Genomic DNA, 16,550 nt, shown 5'->3' on the forward strand with positions numbered 1-16,550 from the left:
TCATAACTATCAGTCGTAGGACGTCTACTGTTGGACATAGGTTTAATGTTTCCCCCATAGAACGCCAGTTGCTTCCGTTGCATCTACCGTGAACTACAGTGCTTTCATTCTAGCATGGTGCGGGTGACACTTGATGCACGTTTCGTTTTACTCAAAAAAAGTTGCTGCGGTCTAAATATATGGAAGTATATTTCAGTTGTAGGCTGAATATGACTGGCGTAAAATATATGAACATAAAGAACTATGTTATACGAAATAAATTTAAGCTATCAGATTTTTATAATCAATTAATTCAATTCAAAGCACAATTAAGTGAAGAAACGTAATATGCATGTAATGTAAATACCAGAGGCTCCTTTAGTGATGGGACCTACTATATCTTGAATTATATCGGTACTTATTCATTGGCAAGTAACGAATATTCTTAGTAAAACTCCGTTTAGCCATACTTAAGTGGCAACCTAGAATTTCACTAATATTTTCATCAAAATTAGCGTAATAATCGGATTAACGATGACATTAATTATGATAAAGATTTTAAATTATTCGTTTTATCGACTCAAGTGTCGACACTTTGACTCTCTAGTCTTGTGATGTTGACAGGTGTCACCCGCACCATAATGAAATAAAAGTACCTACTGTAGCGGCTTAATGCGCGCTTAGCGTAATATTATAGGTACTAAGTACAGTCAAGGAATTTAATTCATATGCCACCATGGAACCTTTTCAAAGGAAAAGTCATTACGACTTTCCTTGTTAATTAATACGATGTCACTATGACGTTTACTGTGAAATGGTTCCATGGTGACCGTACTTATCTAATAATCATCATGTTTTTACGTGTTTTATTTTCCGTTTGATGCCTATAAATATTATTTAAGGTAAACGTCCAAGTGCTGTACCACTACCATGAGTTTACAGTGACCGTACTCGATAGCGACGGCATAAATTATTTGTAGAGGCGCTGTACAATTCTCCATACAAATAATTTACGCCGTCGCTATCGAGTACGGTCACTGTAAACTCATGGTAGTGGTACTGGTCACTGTATCAGTATATTTACTACCTTTAAGTTTATGCCATTAACAGTAGAGGTGATCAAAAGTTGTAATCTATCGAGCATTACTATCTCAAACACTATCTAGAATTACCTTAGCTACGACTTTCATTTGACTAGGCGTACTATCGGCACAAGCACTATCGATGGCTTTATTTAAATTTAGTGCTGCTTTTTCATTTTAGTTTGACATTAGTTTTAGTACTAATTTTTTTGAAAGATGTGTTATTATACAACGTTTCCTTAATGAAATGTATAATACAAAACAATGGCTCTTTATAGAACACTAGATAACGTAGACGTTTCTGTGCTCGTCGCTGACACAGTAGTTGAAATCCGAATAGAAGTACCTAAAGCAAGCAACAAAATTATTCGTCATGCATGTGGTTCATAGTTTATAAATATGGACCTCCGCAATGTACCGTCTGATTCAATAAATTATGGGAAATGTAAATCGCTCTTAGTCATAGCTTGTACCAACGATGTGTAAGTAATCAAATCATCACGCTCGTCGGGTCGATCCATAGGGTTGATCACTCAGCTGGTTACTTCTCACTTTAGAACCATGGCAACGTGCTGCGTTGTATAATATAACCAGGAAATTGAAGCATAAATAGTCAACCACACAGTATAGTCTATGTAAGACACAGACCTTACTTGAACTGAAATCCGTTATTTTTAAGTACGCGGTTTCTCTCAATTTCATTTACAATAACATGGATATAAATGGAAGTGGAAAAGGTAGGTCGTTTAGATGTGACATGTTTTTTTATTAAAGAATACCAAATAACAATATATTATTATATACACGTAATAATGTAAAATACATGAACGACAGTACAAATATCTACAACCTACTATTATTTCTAAGCCGTCTTCGCTTCAAATATTCTTTCCAAAGAATCCTATGTGATCGCATCATTAAAAACAACACGTTGGTTAAAAGGAGCTGTAAAAGAAATGCAACTATTACGACAGAAGTAGATATCACGAACGAACTAACTGCACTTGCTAAATGTACGGGCAGCGACATAGCGCACCCGCTTACGAAGAAAATGAACGTAGCAATCCTGATCTTCTGCCAAATTTTCATTTGCGAACTCCCTCTCACTTTCGCTCGTTGCATCAACTTGTGCAAGACTCTGATATATAAGATTATACTGATCAAAGACACACAACGCACTGCAAATACGAAAATATCAAGCTTTGGTTCAAAATATTCCACGATCATTATTAATGCAGGCAGCCCCCACGCGATAATGCTGCTCTTTAAATAAATATGGTCGTAGTTATAGCTAAATACTTTTACCACGTCAACGTAAAAACTAATGGAGGTTATCAACAACCAAATAACGAAAGAGATCAAGTTTATTTCTAAGATATACACGAAAAAGTCACCCGTTGATATAATTAACATAGGACTTAAAGCAGTCAAGCCCCCGGCTAAACACACATTTACGAATACGTAGTTCCGAAACTGTCTCCACTTCACTAGTATTGTCCACGACACGATCCCAAAAATGACAGTTACGATACATAATATCACAACTAGTAGCCATAATGCTAGTACTGACAGAATTAGTAACTCAAATAAATCATATTCTTCATCAGTTTCTTCAGTAGCATTATGAATGTTTAGTACTTTCTCTGTGATGTTCACACTTTCTGTTATATTTTTCCAACTCTTCTCTAATCCATTTCTCCAATCAAAGTCAGCAGTTGAATTAGTATTGATATGCATTTCCGTTTCCACTATTATTTTATTCTGTATTTATTTTTGTAATACATTGATTTCAAAATTGGATTAATCATTAATTTAGACGCATTTACATAAAACAACAGTTCAAATCTGAATGACTATTGATAAGTTTATGCATACCTATTCCTGTTAATTAATCACTGCAGTGTATGATTGTATTAATTAAATTGGAGGACAGTGGTGTAACCGACATATTTATATTGTGTTATTGTTCCTCTGTATTTCTGAATAAATACAATCCAGGGCTCTTCAGGGCTAGAGTGAATAGGCTGTTACTGAACCAGTGAGATACACATTTGGCCTCATTTGCACTTTTCATCAGGTGAGATAGGGATCATTATTACCGGTCAGTTTAATGTAAAAAAAAATGAAAATGCCGCCGTACTGATTTGTCAATATCTACAATACAAAATTTGTCAAGGAGATAGTTTGAAGTAGGGTTTTTGCTCGGGAATTCCCAAGTCGAGAAGACTCGGGAAATCCACGTCAATTCAATACGGGGAAAATCATTACGAGAACTCGGGAACTCGAGAAATTAATCCGCAAACAAAATCGAACTGAAATGACGGTAGGTATTCAACGCGAGGCGCCATCAATAATAATCAATCCATCAAATTATTATTTACTAGCGCCCCACCCCGGCTCCGCACGGGTACAATTTTCAAAATAACCCTCCATTGGGCAGTCAGCAGGTGGTAGGACCTTGTGCAAGGTCCGCCCCGATTGCTACCACCATCTTGCTCGCTAATCCTGCCGTGAAGCAGCAGTGCTTGCACTGTTGTGTTTCGGCGTGGAGAGTAAGACAGCCGGTGAAATTACTGGCACGTGAGGAATCCCATCTTAGGCCTGGTTGGCAACGCGTCTGCAATACCCCTGGTGTTGCAGATGTTTATGGGCGATGGTGATCTCTTACCATCAGTAGACCCACTTGCTCGTTTGCCATCCAGTCTAAAAATCAGCTAGATCACTCTAAAAATACTCTAAGAAAGGGATTGTTCAAAATTACAAAACAACCTTCACCAATATATTTCGCTCTTTCGATCATTAAAAACACAAGGACGTACCAATTTCTCCCTTATATTATGATATGTTAGGAACACTCTTTAATTTACTAACCGCTTTGGAAACTTTGTCTTGGAGTTCTTTCTGTATTTTACCTCTTTGAGGTAAGATAAAAAAGACAACACACGTGGAAAAGGAAAGCCGTTCACGCGCAATGTATATTTGTCGATATGAACACACACATTTGACATAGAATTATTATAAAATCATACGAGGAAATATGACAATAAAATATTTAATTGATTACTTGACAGAGTCAATAACATAACAAGGCAACAGCTACCTATATGGTGTGGTTTTGGTTAAGTTTGATTTGGTGGGGTTTGGTTTGGTTTAGTCGAATTTGGTTTGGGCTGGAGGGTTTGGTTTGGTTTTGGTTTATCTGATACAACTCACACGTGTTTCCATAGGTCGCTGTGGCTCGGGCAGCCCGTGCGAGCAGCTTTGTCGCGAGCTGCACGACGGCACCTTCGAGTGCGGCTGCGCGCCCGGCTTCGTGCTCCACGTCGACGGCTACGGATGCCTGGGTGAGCAACTTTGATCACCCCAATCCCTTTATCTTCCAGAGTTCTGGTTCATGGCTCTGGCTCTTTAAAACTTAAAGAACTATAGATACGCGATAGATGTTCCGCGGCTAATTTTTCCCTTCTATGCTATGACATTGCAGGTGGTAGGACCTTGTGCAGGGTCCGCCCGGATTGCTACCACCATCTTGCTCGCTAATCCTGCCGTGAAGCAGCAGGGCTTGCACTGCTGTGTTTCGGCGTGGAGAGTAAGACAGCCGGTGAAATTACTGGCACTTGAGGTATCCCATCTTGGGCCTCTAGGTTGGCAACGCATCTGCAATACCCCTGGTGTTGCAGATGTTTATGGGCGGTGGTGATCTCTTACCATCAGGAGACCCACTTGCTCGTTTGCCATCCAGTCGAAAAAAAAAGACATTTTGTCAGCGCGGAAAATACCTACGTACTGATATGCCAAAGGCAACTTTCTATAAGTAATTGGGAAGTTTTTGAAATAGGGAAACTTCTTACAATTTTTTATGGGGATTGAAAGTTTCCTTTTCCTAAATTAAAATTTTATATATCTTGTAGAAATAGTCTAGATATTTCCGAGAGCTTTTCCAAGTTTTTGGAATATTTCCGCATCTTGCACTTCTGTAAAAATACGCGAAAGGATTTCAGATTACGTTACCACTTGGCGTGATAGCTACATAACGCTTTTTTTGTTTTGTTTTGTGTTTGGCGTTTGGTTTAGTTTGGCCGTATTTGGCCGGGGTATTTGGCAGTCGGGTGTAAGGGTTTTAAGGGATGATAAGTAGGGTAATTCTGAACATTTTTGACCACATTTACTATAGTGCAGTGTTTACTCGGTATATTACTCGTATGTACCCTCCCCCCCCCCCTGGAAAGTAATCACGTAATATCGTTTAAAATTACCTTCGAGTAGCCGTACAGTAAGTGTAAAAACTGCAAGAATCTTAGAAATAAAATTTCCATCCTCTTCCCCAGAATTAAACTCAACAAAGCCTTCAGAAAACTCTGTGGACACAGAAGAAGATGTCCTGTACCAGAAAGACGTATCGTTTTCAGCAGAGCTAGAAGTAGCACCGTCCATTCCTAGACTAAAATCTACGCTAAGACCTGTTGAAAAAACCACGCAGCCAGATGAAGAATTAAGTAATAGAAATAATAAATACACAGCAGAAAGATCCAAGGAAGTTGACGGACTGAAGAGTCTTATTGAAGATGGTGTTAGTAAAAATGATTTGACGATCATAGCTGATGACAATATTAAGAATGGGCTGCTGGAAGCTAGTCAGGGGGTGACTACGCAAGGACCGAGTTTGGAACAAAAAGTGAGTATAAATTAAAGAGCCAGTTTAAATTGGAGACTATTGTGACTACTTTCTCGCTATAAATTGTAAGTTTACTGGTACTGGGTTGGTACATTGATTGTTGTAGGTTTTACAACGTGTCAGTGTGCCATTACAGGAGTCTAGAATAATTACAAATATTGTGGATTTTTGGAGCCACTTATTTTTGAACTCTGATTTGGTTTCTAGCCTTTTATGCTTTGTTTACGTGCCAGTCCAGCAATCGAAGCCAGTTGCAGTCCGAAAATGATAGATTTGACTGCGAAATGTATGAAAAATAAGGCTCAAATGGCCGTATCTTTTGATTACGTTAATGTAGAAGCTTTATTTTTTTACAGCTTCAAGGGGCATAAGTATTAGGTGTTGATTTCAATTTGATACCTCCACGCATACCCGAGGATAAGGTCTTGACAGATAGATGGATAGACGGACAGACAGACAGACAGACGGAAAACAAAGTGATCCTACAGGGGTTCCGTTTTTCGTAAGAAATTCGTGCTGTCTTGGAAACGTGGCACTATAACGTTGGTGTTTCCAGGTTCCCGAAGCGACAGTGTCGCCGCCCTGGACGGCTGCGGTGGAAAACTGCAACTGCGCTCCGTGCGGCGGAGCGCGATGCTCTTGCCCATTCACTCCGTCTAAATGTAAACAAGGTAAGTCAATTACGCTGACAGGATACACCATTTGCTATATTTCATGTAATACCTACTGGCGGACAAAACTCACAATATGAGCAATATGAGACGCAAGAAAGACATATAAAACTCGTTTTTTTAACCTTCTTTTGCTCAAATGTAAGTATGAATAAATATATATAGTAGATTGATATAACCAAGGGTGGAAAGTGACCCATTCCACCCGAGGTATTTAAAAAAAATACTTTCCACTCTAGAGATGAAAACGCAATTTTCCACCCTGCTATCTACCCATGAAAATTAAACTTTCCGAACAGGAGAGATGAAAAAATATTTTAGTTACAAGCAGCTTTCATCATCATCAGCCTACAGCAGTCCGCTGCTGGACATATCCCTCTTCTATGGCGCGCCACAACTTTCTGCCTTCAGCCCCTCGCATCCATCCGCCGCCAGCGATCCTCTTAAGGTCGTCCGACCGTGCCTCTGGACGCCCTACACTACGTTTTCCCGTCCGTGGTCTCCATTCGAGGACTCGTCTGCTCCACCGTTCATCGGTCCTGCGACAGCTTTAGTGCGCATCATTAATTATCTTGATTCTTTATTATCTTTTAAACAGTTGGGCCACTCACTAGTGTTTTGAAGAAATTAACTTCATTTGTTTTTCTTGACCTTTTTAAAATGAACGTTAATCTACTTGAAGGAAACTAGAGTTGCTGGGGTAAGAAAGATACGAAGTTTAATGTTAACGCTAACGGGTACACATACATACATATGTATGAATGAAGTGTAGACGCAGACAAAAAGAATAGAGAATACCTACCTAATATTGAAAAATATAAACATACACAGTTTAAAAAAATAGCCAGGGTGTTTAATATTAAACCTATAAACAAGAAGGTTTAATAAATCTGACCATCTTTATCGCAATAAATAAAAAGGCACCATGAAACTGCTTGAGCGAACTTTTTTAACTCCTAAGCCGTCGTGGTCTCGTGGACGCACTGTATCATGGTCTTGTCCCATGACATGGTCCTGTACCATTACAGGAATGATTGTATTGACTGTAGTAATGCAAACAAGGCTTTAGAGCTGTATTTTCTACCAGTACTAATTGAAAGGATACATACTTATCCTAATAGAAGATAATCGTTAAGGATGGAAGAAAAGAGTAAATATACTGAGTGGCAAAAAAACGTGGCCCTCAAATGCAGTAATAGGTAATTTTACGAGTATAAAAATATGTAGAATAGACCAAATTTTGTGTCGCTGTGTATATCTTTAGAGTTTTTTTCTTGTATCCGCAATCAGTTGGAAGACTTTAATCGTATTGGATGAGGGTGGTTCATGACCTGCATGGGAATAAAGTCTTTTTTGTCTCGATTTTTAGAGATAAATATAATTTGATACGAAAAAAAATGCCAACCTAAACCGAAAGCGGAATCAACTTAAAAAATATTCAATAATACGATACCATTTATTCAAGCCTCTCCCAGATAACCGATTTAAGCGGGCAGCTTGAACGCACCCGTATAACAATGTTCCCAATTCGATTTTATTACGGCGGAAGTACACGGCCGCCATTACGGGAACCACTTCCGAAGCGGACCGGAAGTTGGGCAGATAACTTGCGTCTGACAGTTGTTATTGAGTTGGGATCTGCCACAGATAAAGTGGGGGGCTGTTTGAAAATGGAATCGGGGTTTTAGGTCGCTTTGAAAAGGTTAGGAGTTCGTGCAAGCCGCAAATCACAATAGCTAGGGCATCCTAAGACGGTTTTTATCGCATGTAGAAATCTGAGAAATAACGGTGTTCTCAAAATAATAAAAGCCAGTTTTGGATGCAGTAAACGATGGCAAAAGAATAAAATGCAGAATTGTTTTATAAATTGACAGATATCTAACATCTGGCTGCATGGTGACATTGGTGAACGGTTGTGTTGCTCTGGGGATGAATTCTGACAGTTGGATTTGTGTTCTTCAGTTTGGAGGCGAAGCAGCTGCATGAATACACATTTGTTGCATAGACAAAGCTATCATAAGGTCGTGGGTCAGCAAAGTGATGGTTTTAGTTCATTGACCTCCGTAAAGTAACGCCTGATTTAACAAATTGTTTAAAATTACCTTATTTTATCTAAAAAAAAATAATACGATTCCCGCGGTATATCTAGACGAGAATTTTTTGACCATCTACGGTGGCGTTAGTCAAAATACGTGCCTCTAGCTATGAAAAACATTTTTTCTCCCCTCTTAAACCATCTCAAGCATTAACAGAATTTAATTCGACGCACAAAACGTAATAAAATGTAAATCGGGAATGCAATCCCCCTTCTTTTCCTCATCTAAGTTCGGCATACAGATCGAATTATAAAGTTGAGGTGAGATCGAAGATGTGGGATAAGCGAATTCGATGGCGCTCAAACTTTGTGAGAGCTATTTCAGTTAGATACCTTCGACATTATAATTATAATGATCATCGAGAAATTCCTTTACCATTCTTAGTTTCAGTGTCAATTGTATAGTTTGAAACATTAGACTACTTTCAAGTCACTGCCACAGTCGGCCTTATTGAAAAAGTAAAATGATAAAATCCGTTCTTAGTTGATGAACATAAAATGCAGGTTAACTGTACATACATTGTCACCCAAACTACATTTGCATACTAAATTTCAAGTCGATGCTATTAACCGTTGAAGAGTTCCGTCCTGCGGAGACGATCCTGGCTAGACTGCCAGGATGTCACTGCTAGATTATTGTTTTGTCACGCGATTTACATTAATATTCCAAATTTCAAGTCAATCTGACTACTGGAAGTTGGTTAAATTTAACTTGACAGGTAAAACTAAATAAAAGCTTGTAAAAAAAACAGTGGACGTTCTACAGCTGATATGATGTTGTTGATGATGATTATGACTGAACATGCTAAACAACAAAATGATCATCTAATTCTAAACGTTGCAATCATAAAAAATAAAACATTATGCGCCTCAAGCAAACTTTGGTGAGCGCTGTAATAGGGTAGTGACCTAATCGGCACCTCGCAAAGAATTTGGGGTCCACGAGGGTAAGGGTCGGCAGGTGTCTAAGAAGTAACCGTGATGCAATGGATATAGATTTAATAGATCGAGGGGTAGGCTTGGGGTATAGAATTCCATTAATATTTTAAACTAGCTGACATTACTCGCGACTTCGTCTGTAAAGCATTCGTTTATTTGACTATGAAGCTAGCGAACCTGACTGAACCTTGAGGTCCCGGGTTCGATACCGGTCTGGGCAGATATTTGTATATGAAAAATACGAATACCAATGTTAAAGTCAGAGTAGGATTGAGTGCTTAATATGCATATAAGGATGTATCTATGTCTCCGGTGCCTAGTGCCCATCACACAAGCTTTGCTTACTCTGGGACCAGTTCAATTGGTGTCAAAGTCTTCCAGGGCAAAAATATAATGCAAATATTAAAATTTGTCACTACTGTCTTATATCAACATATATGACAGAACGTTTACCTTTACTTGCCTGAATTTCACTTGCCATACCAACGTTTGCCATAAATAAATGAATTTATTATTATTGTTATAAAATATATAGAACCATACTGTTTTCAGGATTTTTTTTAATGTCATCATATAGAATGCAGTAGGTTAGGTTAGGTTAGTTTAATATCAACTCTGAAGAAATTACTATTTCAGAAATAAATTACTTTATGGCAAATGGAAATTCTAGAGAACGATACATTTGGGCAAACGATAGAGAACCATGACAGGAGACTGATAGCAGTGATGGTTCTCTACCGTTTGCTCGAATTTCATATGCCCGAATGTATCGTTTTCTAAAATTTTCATTTGCCATAAAGTAATTTATTTCTGAAATAGTAATTTCTTCAGAGTTGATATTAAACTAATCTAACCTAACCTACTGCATTCTATATGATGACATTTAAAAAAATCTGAACAACACGGTTATATATGTTTATGGCAAACATGGCAAGTTTTGGAAATCGAAGAAATGAATAAAGGTAAACGAGCAGTGATAGCTGTTGGAACGCTAGTAGTACTAAGTATAGAAATATCAACATCACAAAAAATATTTTATAAGAACTATCAACCATAATACGCTCCGTAAACAAACTTCGCTGAGAGCTGCAACAGGGAAGTCGACATCTCGCGAAGAATCCAGGGTATGAGGGATAAGCCTTATAAAGATGGTGCGAGAATTATCCTGAGAGTTGCGTTGCGGTACATTGCCGTTGATGTTCGATCACTTATGAATATATGAACGCGTGACTCCGCAATGTAACAAACTCGCACGCAATTGCTTTATAAAAGAGGGTGAGGGTCGGCAGGTGTGTATGAAGTGACCGCGGTGTATTTGATAGATTAAACAGAAGGGAAGTGAGGGGTCAGGCGGTCAGGTTTCCCGATAATCAAGTCATATACTCCACATCATATATTTCCACAGGAAATAGGGAAACACGAAAACTCTTTTTTTACTCGTTTTAGACATGATAATTACACCTACTTAATTTTTTATTTTGATTTATTATTAGGAACGTCTATAGTTGAAATTTTAGTTCTAAAATAAGAATTTGTTTTCCGGATCTTATCTTATCTTATATTTAGGGGTCCTTGCGGATACACTTCGACCCGTAGGGATCTTTTGTGTAAACTAAAGAGCTTCTACTAAAGTCCAATTTTTATTCCATGTGTACACCACGCAACAATAAAATACTGTTCAATACTTGGATATTCAGTCTTTGACGATGCAAATGACACCAGAAGTTGAAATCAATTATTATAACCAGCTTTCTTTACAAACGTTTATTTTTAACATATCTATCACCTTCAGCCTCAATTTTCAATTCAAAGGCACCTGTTCCAAATAAAGAACACAATCTTTTCCATTTAACCCCTAAGTCTTTAGAAGTCGACCGTCTCCTTCGCACCCCTTTGAAGCCAGGTGTGTGACAGAGCAAGCAGAATCAAAGGCGTCTGAAGTGACCCATGATACACTTAAGGTACAGTCTGTTTCGATTGATAAAACTTATTTTATACTTGTAAAATTTGCATTCTGGTGAAAAAAATGATCCCACTTCGCTGTAATATTATGTGTAAATGCGAAATATGTGAGTGTATGTGTGCGCGTGAATGTTACTCTTTCATACTAAAACGGCCAAATAGCTTTGAACGAAATTTATTATGTAGGTAGATAATAGCTAGCTAGATCTCTAGATTCATATATAGGCTACTTTTTATTCCGATTATACAGGCCGTTAAACAGCTACGTGCCACACGGAGTAAAAGTATCATGGAGTTATTTTACTGAAACACTTCTTTATATTGATCATTATATTTTTAGAGATGTACAAACCCTCGCTGCGCGAGACCGACTCACACTTGGCCGGCTTTTTATGACATCTATACTGACGCGTTTCGAACTCAACCAGAGCTCATCTTCACAGCAACACAACCGTACACCATGCTACCAGATGTTAGACTCAAAAGTATTAAAATCAATAATTAATTGGTATCAAAGATATTAAAGGAATTTTCGGTTCAACTGTACATTAGCGCCTGACGTTAAGGATCCCTTGGAGCAATCCCTCGCACTCGGGCTACGGATTCTATTATAAATTATGGACTGATTAGATTCTGCTTTAAGTGCATTTGAGTGCAATAATTTTAACGTTTAATGAAGTGATGTAATTTGAATGACAATAGCACTTATTTTAAGGGCTTTGTAACAAACGACACAGGAATCGATTGATTTTTACTATTTTTAACCTCCAATACAAAAAGGGATATACTTAACACCCCTTTCTCTTGTCGACAAACACATATGTTTGTCGGTAATGTATGTCTGTTTGTTTGCCTGTCTGTACATTGTAAGTCCTAAACGGATGGACCGATTTCGATGCGATTGTTTGCGTGAAAATCCATACTTAATCCATATCCATACTAATATTATAAATGTGAAAGTGTGTGTGTTTGTATGTTTGTCCGGCTTTCACGTCGAAACGGAGCGACGGATGGACGTGATTCTTGGCATAGAGATAATTTATGGGCCTTAGAGTGACATAGGCTACTTTTTATTCCGAAAAAATGCATAATTCTCAAGGGAACAGAGGGTGATAATCGAATCCCACGCGGACGAAACCGCCGGCAAACGGTTGACAACATTAGACATTAGCAAAAAACGGCAAAAAATCACGTTTACTGTATGGGAAACCCCCTTAAATATTTATTCTATTTTAAGTTATTTTTTAATTTAATATACAACTAAATATTCTGTGAATATTTTAAGCGGATATAATATGTTGTCGGAATTAATATCGAGTAAGTGTCTAGCTATTACGGCTCAAGAGATAGAGCCCTGTGACAGACAGACGGACACAGCCAGCGGAGTCTCAGTAATAGGGTTCCGTTGGCACCCTTTGGGTACGGAACCCTAAAAACTTATTTTAGGCACAAACCGAACCTTAGACTAATAAAAGAATTTCTTAGCAGTGTACATGCATTGTTCGGTAATTCCTCGCCGGGAAGAGTGGCACTCCGACGGCTTCACCCTCCACGAACGGGGATAAATGATCGTCCTGTCTGTAGGGTTTGTACGTAAAAAGGGGGGAGTGATGTGCTTGATGAAGTTGGATGGGAATCCCAAAGGGTTTCCGCCTTTTTATTTTGGAACATTTTGGGTGCCTTATATCTGACCGTAACTGAGCGTATGTAGTCGAATCATTTGATTCCTGATTCAGTGTAGAATGTTCTCAATTTAAGTGGTAATTTAACAGACTGTTTACCCTTAAAAACGACGTAATCCAGTGGGCGCAGTGGGTGCTTTTTGTGCTTTAAGCCTGCGATACAGAGTTTTCTAGTAACTCTAGTGCAGGCAAACGTGTTACATAGAATTTTGTAAAACATTGTATTTATTATTATTTTGTACTGAAAATTATTGAATAAATTGTCTTATCTTATCTTTGTTATTGATTAGTGTAGTTTGATGTGTGTTATTTTTTCGAACCGTTAAATAAAATAAAATAAAAGTTTTATAATTTTCTTGTAGTGAAAAAGCTTTGCATCGAATCGATATAATTGTGTTAATAGTAGAAGTAGTCTTAGCTTTGATGTATGAACATAAATTATCTACAACATTTTACCTTGCCACAAATAAACTGAGGCCTCAATCAACCTCCTCTATACGGCTTTTGAAAGACATACAACAGACAACTCTATCAAATAGTTGGAGTATCATAGCCTTGTCTACAAGCGTTCTAGGTTTATCATTTCTGATAGTTTGGGCTTTTGGCTCACAGATTTCTTGAGGCATCTGTCTATTCTAATGGTCATTGCTTGTCTAATCTTCTTGAAATAAATGCTGGGGTGTCTCAGGGATCAGTTCTTTCTGCAACTTTCTTTTTACTGCACATTAACGAATGTTAATCAGATATTTTTGAATTGAATTTTTGCTCAAAAGTATAAGAACTGGACTCCAACAAATTTTGAATTGAATTAAATATTTTTTTAACAATATCTTATTTTGCCCTCAGACTCGTCGATCTCGACCCCCCGCTTCTCGGGCGGGTCGTGGCTGGCGCTGCGCGCGCTGCGTGGCGCGTACAAGCGCGTGCGACTGCGGCTGCGCGTGCGACCGGCGCGCGCGCGCGGCGTGCTGCTGCTCACTGGCGAGCACGATGACCTCTCGGGGGACTACCTCGCGCTGCTGCTGAGGAACGGACACGTCGAGATGAGGTAAGGATCTACCCCCAGGGATTAGACATGAGGTGATTCGCATGGAGTTTCTCTCAGTCAGGACTTAAATACGGCTAGGGGACAACGACTACCTTTCGACATTAAAGTCTTCACTTCACTTCACTTCTCTGGACACGTCAATATGGGATGAGGATCTACCCCCAGGAATAGACCCCGCTGAAGATTAGACATGAGGTTAGGAGATACGACATGGAGTTTCTCTCAGTCAAGACTTAAGTACGGCTAGGGGGCAACGACTACCTTTCGAGATTGAAGTCCTCTCTTCACTTCACTTCACTTCTGTGGACACGTCAATATGGGGTGAGGATCTACCCCCAGGAATAGACCCCGCTGAAGATTAGACATGAGGTTAGGAGATACAACATGGAGCTTCTCACAGTCAGGACTTGCACCTATGGGATTACAACTACCTTTAGGGAACTACCTCGCGCTATGTTTGAGGACTGGGCACGTTGAGATGAGGTAAGGATGTACGTCCTGGCTCAGAATCTGCTGAAGATTAATAGAGTGAGGAGATACGACGTGGAGCTTCGCTCAGTCGGGACTTGCTGCAAGAGGATCACGACAACCTTTTGAAAACTACCTAGCGCTATGGTTGAGAACTTGGCACATCGAGATGAAGCGAGGATCTACTACTACAGACCATGCTGAAGATTAGAGAAGTGAGGAGATACGACGTGAAGCTTCCCTCAGTCAGACGTACAAAGGGTACAGTCGAGTTCATAAACTTGTAAGTAATTTTTTTATCAAAAATATCTGAACACGACTATTGTTATCGGCGTAGAAGCGTGTTCAGATATTTTTTATAAAATTTTTGCTCACAAGTTTATGAACTCGACTGTACTTCGAAACAATAGGCTATACTAAAACATGTTAGTGAGGGTTCACGTTTCCAGAATCGTCGTGTATTTTAAGGTACAGTCAAGGTCAAAGATATGTTTAAAGTTTAGTACCTCGTCACTATATGCCGCCTGACAATTTTTCAGAAAGGACTGAACATAAGTGACAGCGTTGAGGTAATAAAATATAAACATATCATCACACAGATAAGCTTTAGTTCATAAGTAGCATGGCGATGTAATATTTTATTGTATATCTCTATGACTGTGTAATCTTAATTTTGGTAAATAAATCATTATTTTATCTTATCTTTTCCCTCGACTGTACATATAAGTGAGATCTTGCTGTCGGAAACACTCGGTATGTATCCGCGAAAACAAACTACTTCCGTGACCAACAAACAAAGAGGTTTAAAGTCCCATTACCGCTTTTAACCGAACGCCCTCCTCCACAGTATGTGAATAGTTTCCGCGCAATAACTGAACTTATGACCACCATCCCTCAAACTGTAACTCGATTGAAACTCCGCAACAAACAATGATCGCTGCGGACCCAGTTATTCGAGTAACGGACATAAACTGCGGCATAAAGCTGATCCAATTTGACCAGAAACGGGCTATAAAAAACACTGTTTAGACGTGGCAGTGACAGAAATACAGCAGGCTAGGTTTACATTTAATTTTATCATAGTATACAGATTATATGAAGGATCAGGGGGAATGACTATTGTGAGGAGAGAAACTTTGAGGGTGGCAGGCATTAGGCTGTGTTTCCACCAGAGATACCAGTTTGTTTGTCATGAATCAATAGAAAGAAACTTCATTTACCTATTCCCGCACAGCGCAGCTCTAGTGGAAACAGCAGGATCATGACTAACACTGCTAACACACCCTCGCACACCTTCGGAATCTAAAAGCTTAGTGGTTACTTGACGTGAAATGTATTTGAGAATCATAAAATTTTGACATTGGATAATTTGTATACTTTTGGAGAAAAAAAAGGTTTTAGGGTTAATTGGGTGCCATGAGGTCCCAGGTATGTAGCAGTACCTAGAGAGTTAAAATTTTGTGCATGATGTTATGTCCTTATAATGAGGCATCTTTTTACAATAGTTTTAAACGCCATGCTTTGGGGGCAATTTTTCTAAGGCTGCTACCCTTACATTTTTCTAGAAAGAGATGGAATGCAAACTTCATTCTCTCGTATCCTCTTTATTTTTAAACAGATATTGATGGTTTTACATTCGTTTTATTTTCCAGTTTTGTTTTCACGTTAAATTATTTTAAGAGAAAATTTGTGTTGTGCATATTTCCTATTGGACCTTCTGTGTTTCTTTGTTATAAGTCTATGAAACATTTGCAGTAAATTAAAAACAACCAATTCCAGCGTCCAGAAACATCTCGTAATGGTCTTTATTAAATCTGTAAAGTATTCTGAACGACCACAATTTGGCAAGGGAGCTTAAAAAAGTAGTATTATTTATGATATTTGTATTCTTAAGACTTACTTCAGAACCTGTGCTAATATTATGTTTTTTTTGCAATTCTAACTTTGTG

The 16,550-nt window shown here is 38.6% G+C and overlaps 1 protein-coding gene across 1 annotated transcript in view; it reads left to right on the forward strand.

Annotated features, from left to right (window-relative positions):
- SP2353 (EGF like, fibronectin type III and laminin G domains protein pikachurin) overlaps positions 1-16,550 on the forward strand; it is a 218,509-nt gene that overhangs the window by 147,480 nt on the left and 54,479 nt on the right. Inside the window, 4 exon segments of the mRNA XM_074105099.1 lie at positions 4,289-4,405; positions 5,390-5,736; positions 6,293-6,407; positions 13,932-14,133. Coding sequence (XP_073961200.1) covers positions 4,289-4,405; positions 5,390-5,736; positions 6,293-6,407; positions 13,932-14,133 — 781 coding nt within the window.

The sequence above is a fragment of the Choristoneura fumiferana genome, chromosome 22 (assembly GCF_025370935.1).
Source record: "Choristoneura fumiferana chromosome 22, NRCan_CFum_1, whole genome shotgun sequence".
Lineage (NCBI taxonomy): Eukaryota > Metazoa > Arthropoda > Insecta > Lepidoptera > Tortricidae > Choristoneura > Choristoneura fumiferana.